The sequence below is a fragment of the Phyllopteryx taeniolatus genome, chromosome 14 (genome assembly GCF_024500385.1).
Source record: "Phyllopteryx taeniolatus isolate TA_2022b chromosome 14, UOR_Ptae_1.2, whole genome shotgun sequence".
Lineage (NCBI taxonomy): Eukaryota > Metazoa > Chordata > Actinopteri > Syngnathiformes > Syngnathidae > Phyllopteryx > Phyllopteryx taeniolatus.
In genome coordinates this window covers 18733462-18756548 of record NC_084515.1, presented here as the reverse complement: position 1 = coordinate 18756548, position 23087 = coordinate 18733462, and the positions used below count along the sequence as shown (strand labels likewise).

General features: G+C 45.9%; 1 protein-coding gene across 7 annotated transcripts in view; it reads left to right on the top strand.

Moving 5' to 3' along the window:
* Positions 1-23087, top strand: part of dpp6b (dipeptidyl-peptidase 6b) — an 87993-nt gene that overhangs the window by 35695 nt on the left and 29211 nt on the right. The window contains exon 1 of one of the 7 annotated variants that reach the window (XM_061797258.1): positions 7264-7346. The exons of 5 other annotated variants lie outside the window; for them this stretch is intronic. In XM_061797258.1, the coding sequence (XP_061653242.1) occupies positions 7305-7346 (42 nt within the window). In that variant the 5' untranslated portion in view covers positions 7264-7304. Of the gene's footprint in view, positions 1-7263; positions 7347-16865; positions 16987-23087 lie in introns of those variants that run through there. One more of the 7 variants, XM_061797255.1, reaches the window with a different exon arrangement.

Genomic DNA, 23087 nt, shown 5'->3' with positions numbered 1-23087 from the left:
TGCAAAATCCAAACTTGTAACTTGTAATCTCTCCAAAGCAACGACAACAGAAGCTTATTTGAGTGTCAGGAATGATGGCTTCATCCCCACAGGCTTCCCTTAAGGCTCCAATACTGCCTCATTGCCATTTAAGATAGTCTGGAAATGTGACTTCTAATGCAGTGAGGGCGTGCGATATTGTCCCAGAGGATGACGCAGCTTTCATCTCGCAGGATAAACACCGAGGGAAACAGTTGCTGGTGCTCGCCACATCTGCCAGGTTATCTTCTCATAGCTGGAGGCCATCAAGTGCCTTCCTTTAATTGAACTTGTTGAAATTTCACGCTACTATCAAATTCCGTGCCCACTAAAATGTTTCATCCTGGAGGATTTTGGAGCTCAGAAGGAACAAATGAAGCATTAGTGTCTGCTCAGGCGGCACATTCGATGCATGTTGGCTTCTTCCACCAATCTAAAAATGAAGCATTTAGCTTGTTGAGAAGAGGTCAGCGATGTGTTGACGTCTCCACGGACAATGGTTTCTGCTCTGCGGAGGGGCGCTCTTGCTTGAATTACAAATTGTATGACTCAAGGGCCATTTGAATTCAGCAATTTCAGCATTCTAATCTATATAAAGGTTTACCCAATGAAGCACACTTTTCTGCAGGAGTAATAAAAAAAACAAACAAACAGCCAGACTCGCTCTGAATTCAACCTTTAATTAGCACTTGACACAACTTACAGTTGCGCCGTGCAAGCAAATTTCATTCCGACAAATGTCTTGATATATTTTAGTCTCACTCACAAAAACGTCGATTTCATCGATGTGCAGGGCCACGCCTGCTATCGCGACGTTTAGTACGTCGTCAGATGAAAGCAGTTCAGAAAATGACTTTAGTCAAAGATTGTGGCCCGACATAAACAGAAGACGAACATCTATGAAGGTAGTTAAAAGGACAGAGCCCCGCCCCCACCTCAGAACAGTAGTGCAGCATCCTCGGCAGGACCTGGTGCTCGGCGTTGCCATGGTTGCAAAGGTGGAGAGGGCGAGGCTGGAAGCTGGCAGCACACACACGTGTGCGCGCGCACACACGCCCTAGCGGTTCTGGCTGCCATCTGGAGATGACGCAGCCTCGCCTCCGTCTGCTCGCGTCCGCTGTGACGAGCTCGATGGGATTGTTTTCATTTCAAGAAAAGTGATCAATCTGACTCCCGCTGACAGCACTGGTGTGTCACGGCGGACAGAATTAGTCGGTACCCTTCCTCTGTTCCCATGGGGGCGTAGCAACAGGTCACGCACCCCCTCCGCATACAACTTCAAAGCGATGCTAAAAGCACGTTTATCTGCACTGTCACTCCTGTCAGCTGCACATCGGCACTCCTGTCCGCTTCCTCGTCCTTTCCTGCATAATTATGCCGCATGACAATGAATATTAATTGTCGCTGAAAAGAAGGCGTTCTGAAGAGCCTGTGAAACGGGATCCTCGGCTGCCATTTTACATCATCTTCACATCGCTGCCATCGGTAGTTGTGCTGATTAATTATTCATGTAGTTAAAAAAATAAAAAAATCCTTGTTGATGGCATTCACATCCTCCTCGCTGGCGATTGCATTATTTACCAGATGTGAGTTTCTTTCACACCGGTCCCAGGTGTCTGTGGCATGCTTTCGTTAAAATAACCCAAGGATTGAGAAATGTAGCAAGCTTTCCACACCTCATTTCTTGTCTTGCAATACAAGCGAGCAACTGGACTTCATCCCCTGTGCAGTCATGCTCAAAAACATTGGCGCCGCAGCGGTGCCAATGGACACATCGCCAAACACCAATACCCGCCACTGCGTCTTCGCAGAGCAATGATGTACCAGAATATCCGAATATTTATCAGAATCTAACACTAATCTGTGAATACAAAAAAAAAAAAAAAAAGTCAATGCAGCTCTGCTTACCTGTTGGCTTTGGCTCGACAAGCGGGGAACCCAGCAACATCAACACATTTTTGTGTGCAGAGAAAACCTGATCAATAGCCTCGCGTTATTAGAGCCTGTCAAATGTTGGTTCTTGTCGGCAGCTCCGTGCCAAATATACTTTTGCACTCAAGCATTCCCTTTGCTGCCTCTGCCTAAAATGGAATTCTCATTTTCCACTCTCTTCAAGGTGAAAACATTGTGTTTAAAAGAACATTCTTTATCAAAGAGAGCCATCCGGAGAATAATTATTAATAATGAAAGCAGAACTTTAAAGCAAGTGCGGGGGAATTTCAACAATATTTTTGACAGCCCAAATTAGAGCAGCAGAAGCGAGCAGCCATTCCTCCCGAGTCCTCTCGCTGTCTTTTTCTTGGCTGAGCTCGGCACGACTAATCTGTTGTGTCACATGGGCACATTCTCTTATCGACCCCGCCATGATACAGCGGCGACACGGCTCTGCCACACACACAAAAGCAGCCGCCCTCATTTCACCGGCGCACGCACACACACACACACACACACACACACGCGCGCCACTTGGCAGAAGCAATGCGGCGGGCGACACACACCCTCCAAGTGTACAAGGTCGTCCTGAATTCCCGAGGGATGCAACACCTGAATGCAACACGTTCATTTCAATTCATTTCATGAAAGTGTGAGTGGAAGGAGAACTCTTTTGTGGTTGGTGGGTACACTGACTCGTAGAGAAGTATGTGGGAAGGTAGACTAAGGTGAAAGACTGGTAGCTAGACAGGTAGATTTGTAAGAAGATTTCCTGTCCGCTTAGGTAGGTAGGTGGACAGTTACAATGGCTGGTAGGACAAAAAGTGGAGAGTCTCGGAGACAGGGTCGCAGGGAACCTGCTCGTTGGTTAGTACGAAGGCAGGTAGGTTGTTAAATAGACATTGAGGTTGACTGATGGGTAGCTAGGTAGAAAGACCCTCGCGAGGATGGATGATGGGCACAGGGTGTAAACTTACGAATGTAGCTAGTGGGCAGGGTCGCACTCGAGTAGACATACTGGGAAGTCGGAAGAATTTACAGTATTCCCAACAATGTTGTGCCTGTATGTAGCCCTTATGCCTCGTCAAAATAGGAAAAAAAGCATTGCATTATGTCACATAGGAACATCAACTTGTGTCGGATGTGCACGCGTCGTTGCTGTCGTTAAATAAATATCCACGACAGAAGGAAACAGAAGCAGACGGTGTGAATTTGTCAGGTTGCGAAGAAACGCCTTCTCCAGGTGTTAGTTGACGAGATTCCACGTCTTGCTCTGTCACTGGCTGCTTCAGTCCTCCGATAAATAAGCTCTCCTCGTTGCGTCCTTTCCAGGCCTTTGCTGAGCGCTGTCGTCTCATGTTGTAGCTGCGTTCCGGCGGCCACGAAGGTAAGTTCCCGCCTCGTTGCCGGAAAGCAGCCGGGTAGAACAAACGAGTAACGTTGAAACGGAAAATGTTGTCGGATTTGCGGATACCCGCTGCTCGTTTGATTCTCTTTTTGTCACGACTCGGTGTTGCGCCTTCCTGTGCGCTCCCAGCACGGCTGCGCTGATCCAGGATGTGCATCTTCGCCATCTCACGGCACTCCTCATGGCTCGACGAGGATTCGGGGTGACATTCGGCACTGCAGAGACTCGGAAACGGGAGAGCTGCAAGATTGCTTTTCCTGAGCCGGGAGTCGATGGCTAGCTTGCGGTGAAGTTGAGCGTGTAGAGCTCACACGGCGCACAATAGCGATTGGGGAAGCTGGTAACGATTCTTGGGTTTAGAAGTGTATGGAGGGAGGTGCAGTGGGGGTTCGCAATATTGAGCGATTGACTGTTCCGGAGTTGGCAGCCTGTCAAATTCTCCCCCCCGACAAAGACGGAAAAGCCCAAGCGTGATGATTGATGTTCACCCGCTCGCCATATTGGTTGGTGCATGATGGGAATGTAGATTTTGTTTTGTGCGTGTTTGCAAGAATGTCTCCGACTCTCTGAAGAAAGTTTGTCCGCCTTAGCCTCGCTGGATTTGATTTTGACACTGACCTGTAAACATGATGACGCTAACTCCTTGAGCCGCTTAAACGTTAATTTAGTCCACAGCTGTCGACAGACGCTGTTTACGTGCAGCTCGGCGACGCACAAGTGGGAGTGAGGGAGGCATTTAAATGACACTCCACTGTCAGAAATAGAACAAAGTCCACACCCACCAACAAAACCTCTGCTGGCCTAAACTCTAGCAGAAGCACTGATGTACATTTACGACTCCAATTTGTTCCCTGCAATTGTATTAGTTGATTTCCAAAGTCGATTCTCTTCATCTCGTAGCGTTTCTCTTGGCGGCACTGCCTCCAGTATGTGAATGTGGATGTTAGATTTACTGTGCAATCCGATTGCAGCCTATGTGTTGCCATGTCAATCGAATCCACCCGGGGCCCTCGGAATCGGGCCCAGACTGCATTCTAATTAGACAACAGTGTAATTAGAATGAAGCCTGGGCAACTGCAATTATATCAACTATCCTTATCTTCAAAATACGTTCTTTCCTCTAATGGAGGCCCCAATTTGTTGCTAGGTGTCTCATCCACTTAGCACAAATTAAGCCTTCCCTCAAATCGATGCTTCCTTTTTCACGTCAGGAAAAAAAAAAAAAAAGACACCCTAAACTCTATTGCTCGCCAAAACAGCAGCACCTACTGAGGAACATAGAACAGTTTTGGGAGTCTTTCCACATGTTCCTTGCACAGCATTAAATGTCTTGACACGATTCAAATGGTTTTTTTTACAGGTTAAAACAGTTAGCGGGTGTCTTAATACTGTAGTCATGGGTGGTCAGAGAAACTTGGTCATCATGTAAATTAGCCCCACTGTTACGTTAGTCAGGTACAGTTCATAACGACTTGCTCACACAAATAGTCGGATCACAAAAGACTTACTTGGTTGTTTACTTTTCAAGTCACTTTTCCATATTGGGACCATTTCCATAACAAAGTCTCTGCTGAGCCCAACTTCATCGCTAACCAAAACAGCAGCATCCACCGGGAGCAGAAAGTCTCTCTGATGATTTAAAGTGTAGAGACCAGCAGAATGTTGTCAAGGAGTTGACAATAATGTCCCGCGTCCTAGACATTATTGAAGTTGATTTTGCATGATGTGGATGAGACATTTTTCGTGTCGATTCGCATTCAACCCTGACGTGCGCTCGCACCACAACGTTGTGCCCGGCCATGTTTCTGTGGAGGTAGTTTGGCAACGTTTTAGTTCCTCTAAAAAGGTTTCTCATTGTCTGTAGATGGCACAAGATGGCGTCAAAGCAATACTTTTCTATTAGACCGCGCTATGGCCTGTGCAAATGTAGCTCCTCCCCTCACATATAGTTCCTTGGCATGAAAATGCCACGAGATGGCATCAAAGCAATATTTTTATTTTCGACAGGGCTGACTAAGTGAGAGAATAGATGACTTTTTCAAAAAGTATTGGAGAATACGTTCCAAACCTTAAAATAGATAAATTGCGAGAAGCGAATCACAAATAAATGGGGAAGGACTGTAGACCTTTTTTCAAATGTAGTTTTAAACTGCTGGTCAACTTGTCCTGAATTGTACTGGAAATATTGTTGAATGTTATTGAAACATGCATCGCTTGTTAATGGAGTCATTTCGTTTTTTAATTTCACTTGATGTGTGGGCAGACGCTACAGAGGCGCAACTATTGGTGTACGAGCCCTTAAAAAAAGTCACTTTTCCATGAAGTGTCCCCTTTGATTTCAGGTAATGATCCGCTAGTGGAAGAGAATAGACATCAGCTAATAAGTTGTCACTCCGTTTGTAAGAAGTGATTTATTTTGGAGCTGGGAGCAATTTTCCCACCTTCATTTATTGATTGACAAGCGACAGAAGCTAGTCACTGAGCGACTCCCGTCAGCACCGTCACATTTGAGGCCTCAGAGGCGCAGACGGACTGGGACTCCTTTTTGGGGTTTGTTTGCTTCACTCCAACTTTGCCGTCGTCCGTTTAACCGCTTGACACTCCAGCTGATTGAGCGCCAGCCTCTTGCTGTGTGCAAAACAAACACCGATGCGGGGTGTCGTGTCTGAGCAGCTGCGTGTAGTGTTGATCTTTGCCGAACAGCAGCGAGATGGAGCTGACGGTGCACGTAAAAGCTTCACTGCTGATTGTTCTCTCTGTGGAGAGCTTGTGTTTCAAGGATTAGCCTGTCGGCGTCAGATGCCACCGACACATTTTTAACATCTTAACCGATTTTTGAAATGTGAGATACCCCACGCATAACCAGGGAAACATCAGCATGTGTGTGTAAATAACTTGTGAGGCACATTCTATACACACAGTCAACACAACACGTCGCTCCGCTATTTGTGTCTTCGGGTCCTTTCCTAATTAGCCGTCGTTCTGTTAAACGTCACAATCACAGCGTCCGAGGCCCGGTCCAACTTTGTGTTGATCGCACACAGAAGGATTTGACATTCGACCGATTGAACAGGTTGAACACAACTCACAAACGGCTACGGCATCTAACTTCATCCATGACTACAACTATGCTAGTTACGTTAGCATCAGCGTGGCTAGCCGACGTACTGTATATCTGGTCGAACATGAACTAAGTTTCACGTCGGTTATGCGTTTAATAGAGAGGAAAATAAAGTATTAGACTTTGCAGAGACCGGTTTGGGACCATGACAAACGATGTGATCGCTAAGTACAGATACGGAGTGGCTAATTTGCGTGTGACTAACTCCCACCGCTGGTCTGTCGTCTACTCAAGATGACCAACACGACGCGCTGCACACGTAACTCATACCTCCACCGACAATCCGTGCAGATCGGGGAAGAAAAATGACTGACTCCACACCACAGGATAATCATTCGGGATAATCTTCTTGAGACATCTGACAATCTGCCCTCTGCTAAATTCTTATAGTGTTGTGTACCCCACTTAAGCAGAAATTGCAAGGGATAACTTTCTCACTAGTTTTGTGTGAGTACAGTTTTTTCTTCTTTTTGACTGGACACACATAAATTATTGCACTACTTGGTTTAGGAGTGTTTGGTGATATATCCATTATCCCAATAATGGTGGCTTTGCAAACGTGAAGCTGCTGTGGCAGTTGAGTTGTGGATGCGGCGGCGGCGGGGAGCTATTGGGCTCACTCGAATTTAATGTACGAGATTGCCGGGCTCCCGCTGACGATGACGGGGATTATTCCCCCTCAGGGCTGAGGTGTGTCTACTTCACCACCAGGTCGTTATTCAGCATCACTCTCTCTCTCTCTCTCTCTCTCTCTCTCTCTCACTTTGCATCCTCATCACTCGCCACTCTCTCGCGCTCCGTCTTGTTGTGACGCTCGCCGCCAAAATGAACGCACGGAAGTTGTCCCGAGTGGAGAAAATGTGGAAGGTGAGTGCTTGAATGTCTTTTGACTAGTTTTCAACTCCTTCTTTTCAGTCTTTCCAATTGTGTCTTGTTGAACACTTGAGTGACACGTTCAAAGGAGTGACAAGCTGTTTTCAATGCTTGAGGAGGTTTTTTTTTTTCCATGTCGTTCGCTAGCTTTAAAGTAGCGACGATATAATAAGCCCTCGAGTTGGCAGCCAATGTTGTGTAAAAGAGTTGGAAAATCATTGATATTGCCCGTTGGTGAAATATCACTCAAACATAGTAAAAAGCAACTGCATGGGATTAAATATATATATTACATTAGAGTTTATAGCAGCTGTTTCCCACTCAATTTGTTGGATTTCTAGCAGTGTGCATGTATTTTATGAACATTTTCTCCTCATTACCTCACTTGACTCGTGCGGTAAGATGTGAATAAAAACAGACCGACTCAGTCCAGGGGAAAAATACCTTAATGCATTTTCCTTTCAAGCTGTGGTTAAGCAGTGTCTGCACTATAATGCATATAGTGCCTCAGCATTCCCATAATGCTTTGTTGGCTTTTTTTTTTTTTTTTTTTAGACAGATGCATATTTAATAAGCCGCCCTCATCGCACAGTGATGGACCTGACTTTTTCGAACGCAAGTGTTTTTAGGGCCCACATAGGACACATTTTTACATCTTTTCAATTCATCCTGAAGTTTCATCGTCTATTTTTGACAGCTTACCTGAAGTCTTTATACGAGTGAAACTGGTTTGGTTGAACCACATTAAAAAGTAGAGATTTTGCGGCTGTACGGGAAAGCACATCTCCAGCTAAGTGTCTCTGCCGTCTCCCATCATTTCCCTGGAAGCAACACGAGGACTGCGATTGTTGAACATTTGCTCATTTCCTGATTCAAAGCACTCATTAAGTGCATGACAATAGACTTCCTTCGATCAGTTTCACGCGCAGAGTACAACGACACCAAAGTCAAACACACGCTGGTCTGCCTTTGATTTCTTTGGAACTACTGTAGTTATTGCCAATAGGAATGATGACAATGCCACGAAAGGCCATGTTGAGGCGGACGATATTGAACCCCGAAGTGCACAACAAAGGTTGAGCGAGTCAACAGAGTTCGATGAAATACAAAGTGCACGCGAAAAACATCAAGGACAAAAGCTTGAAGGGACAAATAAGGTAACAGTAGAAAACTGATGGACGAAGCCACGGAAACGTGCCACTAAAGTAAACAAAAGAACCCCATGTTCACTACACAAAGGAAAAGAAAGAAAGAAAGAAAAAAAAAAGTAACAACACTTGTACTTCAAATAACGGGCGAAACAACGATAGGTACAAAAGCGCTGAGCAATTCGGATTCAAATATTGATTCTGCTTATGGATCAGATTCCTTATCGATTCTCTTTGGGTAAAGGAATTAAATAATATACATGATAATGATGTGCAATATCATTACTGTCACTATCATTACATCCTGTATGTCAGAGGTTCTCAACTGGTGGGTCGGGACCCAAAATTGGGTCTCGGACCCATTTTGTGTGGGTCGCGGACAGTGAATAAAAAAAGTTACATGAATTCCCATTCTCATTTTTTTTTGGTACAGTACAGAGGCCTTCTAAGTTCCCACACGGAAGGGGAAAATAGATGTTACTTCCTTGTTCTCTGGCCACTACTAGTTCACTCTGTAAACAAATACAGTGCGGCTCAGCCTTCGGCTGGCAGACGTCATGGCAAGCAATGTCCCTTTGGAAGTACAGAAAACTTGTTTGAAATGCCATTTAAAATATAATTTACTGGACATGTTTTCAGAGGCTAGTTTTTGCAACAAACAAAAAAAAACAATTCTGTATTGATCTTAACTTCTATAAAAGTGAGTCACGACTTTGCAATAGGAGAGTGCAGGTCCCAGGGTCTTTTTTTTTTGTGATGAAACAAAAGATAATCGGTCAGCTTTTATGAAGGACTATACAAAAAAACTGTTGAGAGGCTGACATCAGAGGATTTGGACGATTATAAGGTAAAAATGGCTCTAAATGATGAATCGATATTCAAAATAGTTGTCAATTAATTTGATGAGCGACTACTTGTCGGGTACTCGATTAATCGTAACAGCTCTAGTTGTAAGAAGTTTTAAAAGATATATATAGTGTTTTGGAATCATAGTTTGTGGCATATTTACAGCATCGTGTTACTTGTTTTTGTGGCGGGTCTCGTCCCCTGGGGTTAACTGAACCATCGTGACTTCACAGCTGTTTATTTGAAGTATTATTATAGCTTCTACACTCAGCATGGATTTTGTCTGTGGATGTAACTACATACTCCGCCACCGGTCAGAAATATCGGAAACATAAAAAAATCGGATCAGCGGAGGCGGCGGTAGCAAATGTGGCCGTAATAAAGATCTAACTTGTGCGCTGTCAGCGCTGCATCCGAATCTCACAGGAGATTCGGATGCACTTTCGTAAGCTGTGTGTCAAAGTCGTATGTCAAAGCCGCTGCATATTTCATGCTTCAGTACCGGCGCAAGAATCCAGCTCAGAGATCACTATCAGCTGTCAGAGAGGAAGTTGAGCTTGAGCAGGGTTCCCTAAAAATGTGAGCAACACAATGATTAGCCAAAGAATATGCCTTAGAAGTCCTAAAAACTATAGAGGCCGAATGCATGCGGGAGATGGCTTCTTCCCCCTCAAACAAACCTGCCAATTGGTGATCCGCAAGTAGCCAATCGTAAATATGGGGGCTACTTCCATTAGCAATTGTAATTATCATAGCTGCCAAAATGTGTTTTGCACTTTGACATTATTTTTAGCACAGTGGATTAAAAGTGAATTACATTTGACGCATATGTGCTGCATATGTTCCCTACTGTCGCTTTAACTCTTGCATTGCTTTGAGAGTTGGGACCATATATACCTTGCGTGTAAGAAATGTTTCTGACGAGAGCTGAAAGGAGTCGCGTTAATTGCGAGTGTCGACTGGAAGGTCTCCGTCAGCTGTGGGAGTCCTTGGAGATGACGGGTTGATGATGAAAACCTTTTCAGCCGCAGCTGAATGGAGCAGCATTCATTCACATCCTTTGAATCACTCCCTGCTGCCTCTCTGCTCCCTCGTGCTTTCAGAGGGATAGAATAGTCCGGAATTATTAACGATCTTAACCTTGAATGTAATTAATGATCACGTCCTGGTAATGTAATATATTGTAGTGTATGTCAAAATTGCTATTGGGTCCGTGTTCAATACCCTGCCTCGTAGATCTTGAATACATATTCAAATGTATTTTGCTGCGTTCAAAACGCTCATAAAGAGCTTACAAGGATCACGTAGACGGAGCTGCAAATGGGTTGATGACTAAAGGCCTCTTTAGACTCCCGCGACGACGCCCGCATGACGTCACGTGACCGACGAATTGGCCCGCGCGGCCCTGCCCCTCTGCGTGGCTTGACGCGCACACGGCAACAAATTGTTGCTGCGCGTAGAATGCCGCGGAGATCATCTCTCGGGATTGGTCCGTTTTAGTCACGTGCTGTGATGATGTAATCAGCGTTCCTCCCGGTTCCACGTAGCACCGACGCCGCCGCCTCCTCGATCGACTTTGCAGCATAATTAAACGTATCATCTGGTCACCTCGGTCCGTTTGTTCTAGAAGACACTGTTCCACGGTCGCCATTGTTGTTGCTTTGTTCCTTGTTACGGAAAGGAAAGTAAAAACGGCTACCGCTGTTGTTTATTCTGTCAGAATAAAAGGAGATCGTCTCCAAAAAGGTCATTCTTCAAACCGACACAACGCAGAAGACCGCCGGTCACATCCGCACGAACGGCTGCCGATTTTCAAATTTTCACAGTTGTGTTTATGCAGGCATGTAAAACAACCATCAATGAATTCATGTCACTTTCATCCCTTTAAACCTTTTAATGGATGCACTAAATCCAAACTTAGTGCTATGTCTTTCTTAAAGTTAGCATGGTAACGATTTGCTGCCATTTTTGTGGAATTCCCCCACCCTCCCAAATTCAATAAACATGGAACGAGCTTTTCAAAGGCCTCTAAAATCCTCCATAACAAATATTAACGAAAAGGAAATGAAGTCCCCGCAGTGCTCTTCTCACGAATGATGTTCCATTTGGGAGTTTTTGGGCAAAGCGACAACGTTTGACGCGTCGACTTTGAGAACCCCTCCGAATTTCGGCCCATACAAAGACATCAGCAATTCCACACACCACGCGGTCATTTAAAAACAAACCAAAAAAAAGAAAATCAATGTTGTGAGTGAAGAGTCTGCCGTTAAGTTAAAAATGATGCTGATAGAAAAAAAGAACACACAAGCTGCTGCACATTCGCATAGAATCATTTTGACGTGTAAATTAGTCGCTGTCATTTTTTATTGTGGTAATTACTCAGGATAAATCTTTGCGAGGAATCCGCCCATTTTCACAGCACTGTGCGCCACATATTCTGGAAACAAAAACCAAACATTTACTCATGAAATCAAGTAGAAATGAGCTAGAAACAAGTGAAAATGGTCGAAAAACAAGTTGACTTTTGAGGTGAGTGTAATCAGACGGGTTTTGACAAAGACACGATTTTGAGCTTCTGCAGTGTTGAAGCCCATTTACGAGCTGACTGACTTGAACAAGAATGCCCTTCATCACCTTTCACCAAACTGCGACGACGTGTTCTGACTATCAGATACGCCGACCACGTGATGTCTCGGCTTTTAACCTTTTATACGCTGCGTATTTCGAGTGGCAGCTCCGCAGACGACGCAGGGACGCCATGTTGCCCCCCGGAATGACAGCAGGCCGCGGGGACGAATGTGATTGAGCACCGCGGCGCGACGCAAACAGCTCGTTAAAAAAAAATCGGCAGGCCTTCATCGGAGGAACTCTCGGCGAATGTGACCTCAATGTGCCCGGGAGGATGTTGGAAAACGCCCTATCATCCGAAAATAATGAGCAATACATTCCACGCAAAAGCAACGCAAGCGCTGTGGAAGCGGAAGAGGGGCGTTGATAATAAAACACGGCGGACAATGACTTCCCGTCAGGCCTTATTGCTTCAAAGTGATAACGATCCGTGCGGTGGTCTTTGTCGGGTCCTCTCGTCTGTGTCCTGCATTTTCTGAGTGTGCAGCTGTGCGCTTTGCATGCCAGGAACAAATACGGTGTCATCCTCCTAGTGGGCACGAGGGGGCGCTAGCATGCAGCGTGTCTGTGCACTGTTTGAGTTGGCGTCTCTTTTTTTTCTTTTATCTTGATCTCAGCCGCCCCCCGGTTTCTTCTCATCAATAATTCTATTCATTGATGTAAAGACACTGATCATCTTAATTTTCTTTCACAATATTTATTAACAATGATTTAAACTGGTAGGAAGCAAGTCAATATCATATCAATATGCAACATTTTAACTCAAGTCAAGTCCAAAGGGAATGAGAGAACGATGGACACAGCAACAGGAATAATCCCATTTCTAGAAATCTCTACAACATATTCTAATGATCACTTCTACAACTTTGCTATGTCCCAACACTTGTGAGCTAATTTCGGAACAGGCCAGTGGGCTACTCGTATGACCTTTGGAGGGCAGTTTGCATATTCCCCTCGTGCTGAAACGTGACTGTTCATTAAAGACTCTCAATTATAAAAAAAAATGCTTGCAATAAAAATGCGCAGGTGTAAAGGGTTGCCTGTCTAAACGAGCCAGGCGATTGGCTGGGGATCAGTCCAGGGTTTACCTTGCGCCTCGCCCAAATGAAAGTCAGCCGGGACAGGCTCCTGCGCACACGCGAGCCTAACGAGGAGCAGCGATACAGAAAATGGATGGATAGATAGTTGTTGTTGTTGTTGTTTTTTTTTTTAAATTCTTCGTTATTAGTCATTTTTAGTCGTATCACCGTCACACGACAGTTTTGGTTAAATGGTCTAGTTACCAGTAATGATGGCGAACCAACTACACTGTCAGCGCTAGCTCCATCTTCGCTTCCAAGTTAACAAGCCAAATATGGAAATGAAATGAAATCGATGAGAAAAGACTCACGTGTGTGAGGATTACACTATCATCCTCTCTCATTTTACAAGTTCTGTCTGCAAACTGCAAACATTCAATATATCCCCCAAATCATTTCCTTTTATGCATACTTCAAATCTGCATCTTTGCTGCATTTCTTAATGTATGACTGACTTTTGATATATGATCATTTGCAGGCACGTGCATAGCCATTTTGAAATATTGACAAATGAAGAAAACCAGGGACTTTTCTTATCCGAGACAAAAGGGGCTGGTGCTCGAGCACCAGCGGGGGTCTGTGTGTCCACATGCCCGATTATGGGCGGTGTCGGTCGTCTCCGGTTCGCCACACACAAGAGCAGCAGTAAAAAAAAAAAACACATTCCCTTTTTTTCCTTGTCATGTGTGGCGTCTCCAAAATAAAAAAAAATCGGTTAAGATAAAAAAATCCAAATGTGTGTACCCCGCTTAAGTGCGCCTAATGAACACTTTACTTTTGTCCAGATCAATCTGTTAATTGATTGTCAAGTATTGGTATGAGCAATTAGTGCTTTGCCCAATGAGCGCGTTCGTTGAAGCTGGTTGTCGTCAAGAGCTCGAACGCTGTTATCGCCTCTTTTCTTAATGAAATATTCATGATCTCTCTGCAAGTCAACATGTTATGATTTATATTTTTTCCCCCCCTTTATAATCACTCCATAATTAATTATAGAGTTGATTCTGCACTTTGGCTTTCACAAGTGGCCGAGATCGAATGAATCGTTTCCTCTTCCTGTTTAAAAATAAATACAAAAATCAAAAGTAATAATGCCTCTTCCGAGAGCACTAATGGCGCTAATGGGCATTGGTATAATGAGGGAATCGTTTCCGTCCTTCTGCTGTCTCTCCTGGAATATGGTTCTGCTCCTTCTCTCCCCGCAGACGACTGGTTGAAAAGGCCAGCGGCTGTGCTCTGACTTTGCATGACTTCTGAGGAAATACGCTCTGGGTCGTATTCCTGTGTGTGTGTGCAGTGCAAATAGGCAGACAAGCTGTGCTAACAAGAACGTGCATTGTGTGCGTGCGTGTGCACAGAGTGATGTGACACACACGCGGCGCAGCTAGAGCTCCAGCGCTAACAATGTTTTGTTCGGAGCAGCAACTATTTCTGCTCTATGTGGGAGGACACTAACAGCGTCTCTCAAGAGCCAGGCCGGCAGCGGCGGCGGCGGCGGCAGCGGCAGCGGCCCTCTTTGTTTTACAAGCGCACACAGCACAGCCAATATCATTCTTTTTTTTTTTTTCAACTGATAATATGCAAATGTGTCCTCTCCCACGCTGTTTTTTTCTGTCAGCCGGAGATTGGGCTTTTCAATTTGGCGAGAATGGGCGGAATCTCTCCTGAAAAGAACATCAGGGGGATACCTGGAAGGATTTTGTTTTTGTTGCATGGATTCTTGTCTCCATTTGCCGCATGACGGACAGAGAGCCCGCCGGCAGCTCATTTAGATCGTCAGCCGAGCTGTCAGATGGCGCCTGTAGATTGAAACCGACGTGTGACAAATTCACGAGACAATAAATCAACTGTGCTGAGACTTGGAGCGGCAATGGAAACTGGGGAGGTGATAATATGGGAATATTTTCCAACGATAGCGCTTATGCTTCGGAGTATAACAGAACAGCTAGTTGACCTTTCACGAAGGCAACCCCCTTAGATACTGTTGCTAAGTTAGACGAACTTTTAAATGATGCTTCCGTTGTCTCCAAACAGTCAGAGGTGGAAATAGTTCGCAAAATATTTCCCCTCTTCTCCAAACCCCGATTCCAATAAAGTCGGGACGTTGTGTAAAATGTCAATCAAAACAGATTCCAATGACAACAAAGACAAAGTATTTCATGTTCAAACTGATGAACGTTATCATTTTTTTGCCAACATTCTGTCATTTTGAATTTGATGGCCACAAAACGTTCCCAAAAAGCTGGGACGGGGGCAACAAAAGACAAAACAAAACACCTGTTTGGGCCATTCCACTAGTGAACACGTTGGAAAGCACATTTTGTTTTGTTTCGGTTTTGACCAGAAAGCCTCAAATATCTTTTGCCAATACCAAACAGGCCACGCAGCCTAATATGAGGTGTCATCTCTACCATTACTTACCATTATGGCAGAAATTAAATTCAAACAACTGCTGTTCTTTCTGCCACTGAGGCAAACTAACCTTGCTCGTACGAGAACTGTCGACGCTGCGTTTTGCATTAAGGTGCCCAATTCATTTCATGAGAATTGCCCTCGAATCAGTACGCGGGGCTCCACAATATTATCCAAATAATTCTGATTCATATCTGCGGTTAACGTTTTGAACGTGCAGCAGATGAAATCTCAAGAAATAACCCCGTTCCTGCTTTGGCACCTGACCTAACTTGGCAATCTTGTGTTGGATAGGATTCAAAATGAAGAAGCTTCTTGATTTAGACTGGGGAAATAACTACAAATTACTTGGAAAATATTGTTTTGGAAGCAACAGTTAACATAACCATGAAAATATTCTCTGGCCCCCCCACCCGTTAACAATTTTTTTGTTAGAAATTCACCTATTGGCAGATATGTGAAATCTATTCTCTGTTATTTGCTGAAAAACGTTTTGTTGTCAGGACACAGCCCTGTCTAATAAAAGAGCTTTGCTTGGGCGCCATCATGTGGCATCTGGTTGAAGTGAGGAGAGGAACTTCCTTTAGTCCGGCCATAGCGCTGTCAGTGCTCTAAACCTTTTTATATAGCAAATAGTGGCGGAACGCTGTTGCGTTATCATGACGATAAACAAGGAGTTTTCTTTGTCTCTGTTTGCGTCTGAAACCTTCAAGAAAATTGGATGAAATGTGTGAACCATGGGCGGGTTTTTCCTCAATGTTGCCGATCTTTCCAAATGGGCAGCGCGCTTGGAGAAAAAAGGTCCGTCAGGTTTGAAGCCTCGATGGCGGGTGCGGTCTTGAATAATACGCGAGGGAGGATGAAATGAAATGTGTTTTCAAAACAAGGCGAGGGATAATGATATCATAATATCCGGTGTGTTTAGGCCAAAAATATGATTTACTTCTCACATTCACCTCCCAAAAACTCTCACCCACACCAAAACACCTCCCACACTCACTCAAGTGTGCACCTCATATAATCATTCTCTTTTTTCAATTTTGATTGTGCATCTAATTCCATTCTGTAAAAAGGGAGCCAACAATAATCAGCTCCTGTTTGCTCTCTATTTCGTCTTGTCTGACATTTGCTCCATGTGCGTGCGTGCGTGCGTGCGTGTTTCGGTCAGAGGAGCCCGTTCATTGTGCTGCAGAGGTAAAGCGAACCTCCCACATGGCAGCGCGTCAGCCGCTGTCTGCGCCCACGGTCGTCATTATTTGCGCAAATCACCAGATATCCTTGAACGCTCGCTCGCTCGCTCTCCTCCTCCTCCTCCTCCTCCTCCTCCTCCTCGCTCTTCCTGCCTCTCTCTCTCTCTCTCTCTCTTTCTCTCTCCGTGTCTCTGTAGTCTTCATTATTCTGCACCTGTCAGCAGCGGACGCCGCACGCTCATCCCTCCATCCTCTCCTCCTTTTTTTATTTACGCCCATGACTTCCGCCAAAGAGGGCAACGGGCCGGAAAAAGGCGCTCAGCAGCCGGACCAGGTAGGGCCTCCTCTTCGACGGGCATCACTTTCTCATCACGTCGGCGGACGTTCGACACGAGGGTCAGGACACTTGTGTTGGGGCCACAACTTGCAAGTCAATATTCCATGAAGTTGTTGTAACCTCAGCCCCCCCGCGGAGCAGCCTGAGCCCGGCTCAAGAACGGAGACTTAGATTTCAGGGAGCTCATCAGACTTTGGAGCAGCGCTGACGTGAAACGAGGGCGGAGGCAAACCGAGCGGGTGTTAAATGACGTGAGCGTCAATGGTTGTGCGGACGAGGCCGCGGGGAACGCTCGGACTCGATGTAACGACGTGTAGGCCACGCACTTTGCACAAGCGAGATACGATTAACGTCATTGCTCGGCTACGAGGAGCTCGACTGCAATCTTGCGGAATTGTTTTGTCGACGGCTTGACTTCATGTTATTGCACCGCACGTGTCCGTTGTCGGGTTGTCGGGACATTTTCGAGGTCCGTAAGAGTGAGAAGCTAACAAAACACATTGAGCTTCAGTGGAAAGAGACAGTCAATGTTAAAAAACATGAATACATGCAAAGTAGAGAGAGAAATCATTTGGTGACATACAGTCTAACTTAATACATGCAACTGAAAATGAAACCAATCTGTTAGGGGTATTAAATAAATAAGGGTGCACACTAGCGGTGGGAATTCCAGACGAGTACGATATTATTGCTATGTAAAGCCAATTAACAATAATATAACGATGCAACATCTATGGAACGTGACGATATCTACAGAATGCGATTGAAAAGAAGGGAACGGTTGTGTCGACTTCAAAGAGAAGCATACGAAACAATTAAAGGCGATATCTTAGCATGTTTTTTCTGAACGTAGACGGTGTTCCAATATTTGTGATGGAGGGTATTTCTCGATTCATTTTGGGAACCTACTCTCTGTTACTTGCTGACAAACTCATCTATTTGTTGTTTTAGCGCTCTCTGAAATACCAAAAGATACCGCAAGACGACACGAAAAAAAGAAAACGGTCGGTGCCAAGAACTATGTTAAGTAACAAATCTCCAGTGAGCAACAATTACAATTTAATTAGTTGCAGTTTATCGCTATTCGCGGAACGCCTCGCTGCCTCTTTTGTTTATTTGTTTGTTTGTTTTTTGCTTTTACTGCAGTTTTTAACTAAATCAATTTTTGTCATTAGTATAAAATATGGAACAGTTGTATTATTTTATTATTATTTATTATTAATATGGATACAATTATTATTATTATGGTGTCTCGATCGGATGACATCAACTCATCAACTCACCTCGGCTTCTTTGCACCGTCGGCAGCTCGTTACGAGACCGTTTGCGACGCGCAATGAATGACCTCGCTGCAGCTTCAGCGCTGACCTCGCTCGCGTCACCGAGCTCTACGGGCGTGCTCTTCAATGATGCAGCGATATCATCACCAGCTCGCTCAGCGCAGCTGAGCGGCACGGCTGAGATTTCAACTCTCCTGCTTTGAATGCGTCGGCGCATCCTTCTTTCATCCCAAATATAAGCCAATAAATAGACGAGAAAAGGGCAGAGTCTTCATTAGCGGAGTTGTTACGGGCACAGCGAAGGGCGCATCTCTGCTTTCCTTCTCTGCTACGTGTTCGCTCGCTTTCTTATGTTGTGCCACAAAAGATTGTGACGCTTTTGAAGGCAACCTGGAGCGAGATTGCGTTTCAGTCTTCACTCTCTCCTTGCTTCTTCTTTGCACTTGTGAGGCCGACGACGGCTGCAATTACACCGCGGGTCCAAGTGCCCCATTTCCATTGAAGGCCTACATCGGATTTTTGAAACATCTATTTCAATTGACACATAATCCAACCTGAGTGTGTTTGTATTCATCATCCATCCGTTTGCTGTAGGTCTTGTCCTCATGAGGGTCACGAGACTTAGGCGAGAGGCGGGGTACACCCTGCCGCCCTCAGACCGCGTCTAACGGGTCTAGAGCAGGCTAGACCGCTGGTTTTACGCCATCTGGGTGAATTTGAGAGGGGCACATGCAGATAGTTTTTGAGGTCCGCCGACACGGTGAAGTCGCCAGCTCGTTGCGCCATATTTAAAGGGAGTGAGAGGAGCCGCTTCGGCGAATTGGCGGCGAATGAAGTCGGCTCTAAACGCTCGCGCGGCGGCGAAGCCCGCCTGCTCTCGGATCTGAGGATTACCAACACCGGTCTAACCCGTCGCTGGCGCACAGGATTTCCACCGTCCTCGAAAATAGTGCCCCATTGTCTGTAATGATGGTAACATGTGAAGTGCAACACCCTGGCCCGGTTGCCCGTCAATTTCGGGACACATATGCACAAAGAACCGTTCTCACTCACACTAACACCTATGGACAATTCAGAGTCTTCAATGAACCTAACCTAAAGCCTGTATATGTTTTGGAAAACGTGTGAGGTGCCAGCCACAGTACTCAGAAAACCACACGAGCACACAGGACGGCCTGAGCCGAGATTCGAACCCGGGACCTCTCGACGGCGACGATACGGCTTATCGTGTTCGGGGTTGCGGGGAGCTGAAGCTGAATAAAACATTCATAATCTGGGTGAATGAAACGTTATATAGCACTTAGGTGGCCTGGGCTGACTCGTCCGCTTATTGTTTTAAATGAGGGTAACCTCCAACTTTCCTCCAAGTCAAGAAAAAAGGCAAAACGTTTTGAATGAATTGATTGCAAGTTGTAAAAACAACGCTTATTCAACTACTTATTTTAATACGATAATGACGACCATATACGGTCCAATGATCCTGGGGCTATAGCCGTTCTCCAGTTCTCCATGCAATACAGACTTGAAACAGTTATCAGAAGTAGTGCCTAGCGCCAAAAATATTATTTGAGCAATTTGAATGCTATAATGACCATATACGGTCCAACGGTCCTCAGATGGAATCGTAATTTGACATGTGCCAAGGGTTCTCCATGCAATACGGTTGTGAAGCGGCTCACAGAAACAGGGCTAATGCCGTACACTTTAAATATGAGTTCAGTGATGCTGTAATGACCATACAGGGGCAGACCAGTTCGGACCCTATAGTCCAGTCTAATGCTCTCAGTAGAATAGCAGTTGACAGGTGCCAGGCGTCCATGCAGCATAGATGTGAAGCGCTTCTCAGGAACACGACTTCAGGCACCCTAACATTATATATGGCCTCTTTCAGAGGGAATGGCACATGACTGCTGGCGAAGTTGGGAGACTTCAGTTCGCAGAAACAGGGCTTCTCTGACTTTAATGCTTCCGTGACCGTATGCAGTCCGGTGGTCCTGGAGCTATAACAGTTCTGTCATGAACGGAACAGCGGATAGGACCCAAAAATGCACGACTCCAAAACAAATTGACAGTTTCCAAAAAGAGAGGTTTAATAGACGGGCATAGGTCGGTACACAGGCAGGCAATCCAAAAGAGGCAACAGTATCCAAAAACATGAGGCAAAGAGACAAGGTCGATAATCGGAACAGGGTCAGGTCTTACTGTGAATCTATGACGTGGAAACAAGGAATGCAGGAACGCGACGACAAGGTACAACGAACTGGCAACGAGAGGAAATGAGACACGAGGTTATATACAAGGGGTAATTAGGGTGAACGAGGCACAGGTGATGAAGATGCTCACATGAGCAGGTGTGTGTGAAACAGGGGGGAAGACAAAACCCGGAACACACACACACACATGACAGTACCCCCCCCCTAACGGCCGGCCCCAGACGGCCCTGGGGCCCCTGGATGCGCAACGTGGAAGTCCCGAATGAGCGAATCATCCACGATAAACGCAGACGGTACCCAGGAACGCTCCTCAGGCCCATAGCCCTCCCAGTCCACCAGATATTGAAACCCCCTGCCCCTCCGACGAGATGACAACAGCCGCTTCACAGAGAAGACAGGGCCCCCATCCACAAACCGGGGGGGAGGAGGGGGCCTGGAAGGCGGGACCAGAGGGGACTCCCGGGCTGGCTTGAGTAGGCTGACGTGAAAAGTAGGGTGGACCCGCATAGACCTTGGGAGCCTCAGCTTCACGGTGACAGGGTTGATTATTTTTGTGATGGGGAAGGGCCCAACGAACCTGGGAGCGAGCTTCTTGGACTCCACCCGGAGTGGAATATGTTTGGTCGAAAGCCAAACTCGCTGACCCACTTTGTAGTTCGGGGCCGGTGTCCTCCGACGGTCAGCAGCGGCTTTGTAGGACCGTCCCTGGCGCAGCAGCATCTGGCGGGCTCGCTCCCAGGTCCTCCTGCAGCGTCTCACCAAGGTTAATGCTGCTGGAACTGTGGATTCTGGGGCTATGGCAGGAAACAGAGATGGTTGGTAACCATGCACAACGTGAAAAGGCGATAGACCAGTGGATGCAGAGGGGAGGGAATTGTGGGAGAATTCGACCCAAACCAGTTTCTGAGACCAGGATCGCGGCTCCTGTGAAGCGAGACATCGGAGCCCCGTCTCCAGGTCCTGGTTCAGCCTCTCGGTTTGGCCGTTGGTTTCAGGATGAAACCCGGATGACAGACTGACGGTAGCACCTATGAGTTTACAAAACTCCTTCCAAAATTGCGAAATGAATTGGGGACCCCTATCAGACACCACATTCTTGGGGAAACCATGGAACTTAAAAACCTGATTAATCATTAGCTCGGCAGTGTCTTTAGCTGAGGGGAGTTTTGGAAGTGCAATGAAGTGCGCCATCTTAGAGAACCTGTCAACAACTGTAAGAATGGTGGTATTGCCTTTAGAGGCCGGTAATCCTGTAACAAAGTCTACGGAAATGTCTGACCAAGGACGTTGTGGTATTGGCAGGGGTCGCAACTCCCCAGAAGGACGTTGATGAGAGGCCTTGTTAGCAGCACATACCTGGCAAGCATTGACGTAATCGCTAACATCCCTCCTAACATTAGGCCACCAAAAGCGCTGTTCGACCACCGATAGCGTCTTGGCAATGCCTGGGTGACATACCGTTCGGTTCGTGTGAGCCCAGTGGATGACTTTTCCCCTTAAGGTCGGAACCACATAAAGCCTGTTCTCGGGGCAATCTTCAGGGCTAGGAGTGTCTTTCAGAGCCCCTTCAACCGCAGTCTCAATGTCCCAAACAAAAGCGGAAATGAAGCATGACTTAGGCAAAATAGTCTTAGGGTCGGACAAAGAACTCTCCTCGGAGAAAATGCGTGACAAAGCATCTGGCTTACCATTTTTAGAACCCGGTCGGTATGATAACGTAAAATTAAATCTAGAGAAGAAAAGAGCCCATCTAGCCTGCCTCGCATTTAATCTTTTGGCAGTTTTAATATATTCAAGGTTCTTGTGATCTGTCCATACTAAAAACGGAGTATGTGCCCCCTCTAGCCAGTGCCTCCACTCCATCAAAGCCACCTTGACTGCCAACAGTTCACGGTCGCCAATGTCATAATTTTTTTCAGCTGGGGTCAATTTTTTGGAAAGAAACGCACAAGGATGTAACTTCTCATCCTTGAGAGACTTCTGGGAGAGCACTGCTCCTATTCCGGCATCAGACGCATCGACTTCTACCACAAACTGCTGTTTGAGATCTGGCAAAGTAAGGATGGGAGCGGAGGTAAAGCTCGACTTAAGTCTTTGAAAAGCTGCATGACAAAGCGGGTTCCATACAAAAGGTTTGTGTGGCGAGGTAAGATCATGCAAAGGAGAGGCTATAGAACTGAAATTCCTGATGAATTTCCTGTAGAAGTTTGCGAACCCCAAGAACCTTTGTACATCTTTGCGTGACGTGGGAGTAGGCCAATTAATAACGGCATCGACTTTGCAAGGGTCCATCTTGACTTTTCACGTCAGCCTACTCAAGCCAGCCCGGGAGTCCCCTCTGGTTCCTTCTCTTGAAAAAATTTCATAAGAAGTTCAAACTGCGAGGCCACCTGTCTCATCATATTGTCCTGATAACTTGACAGTCCCTCTAGATGAAGGTGGAGGGCGGCAATCTGCTCATCCTGCTTCGCGAGGCGTTGACCCTGCGCTTGAAGGGCTTTGCGCACCGGGTCTGAGTCTGCTGGATCCATGTTCTGGCCAGTTCGTTCTGTCATGAACGGAACAGCGGATAGGACCCAAAAATGCACGACTCCAAAACAAATTG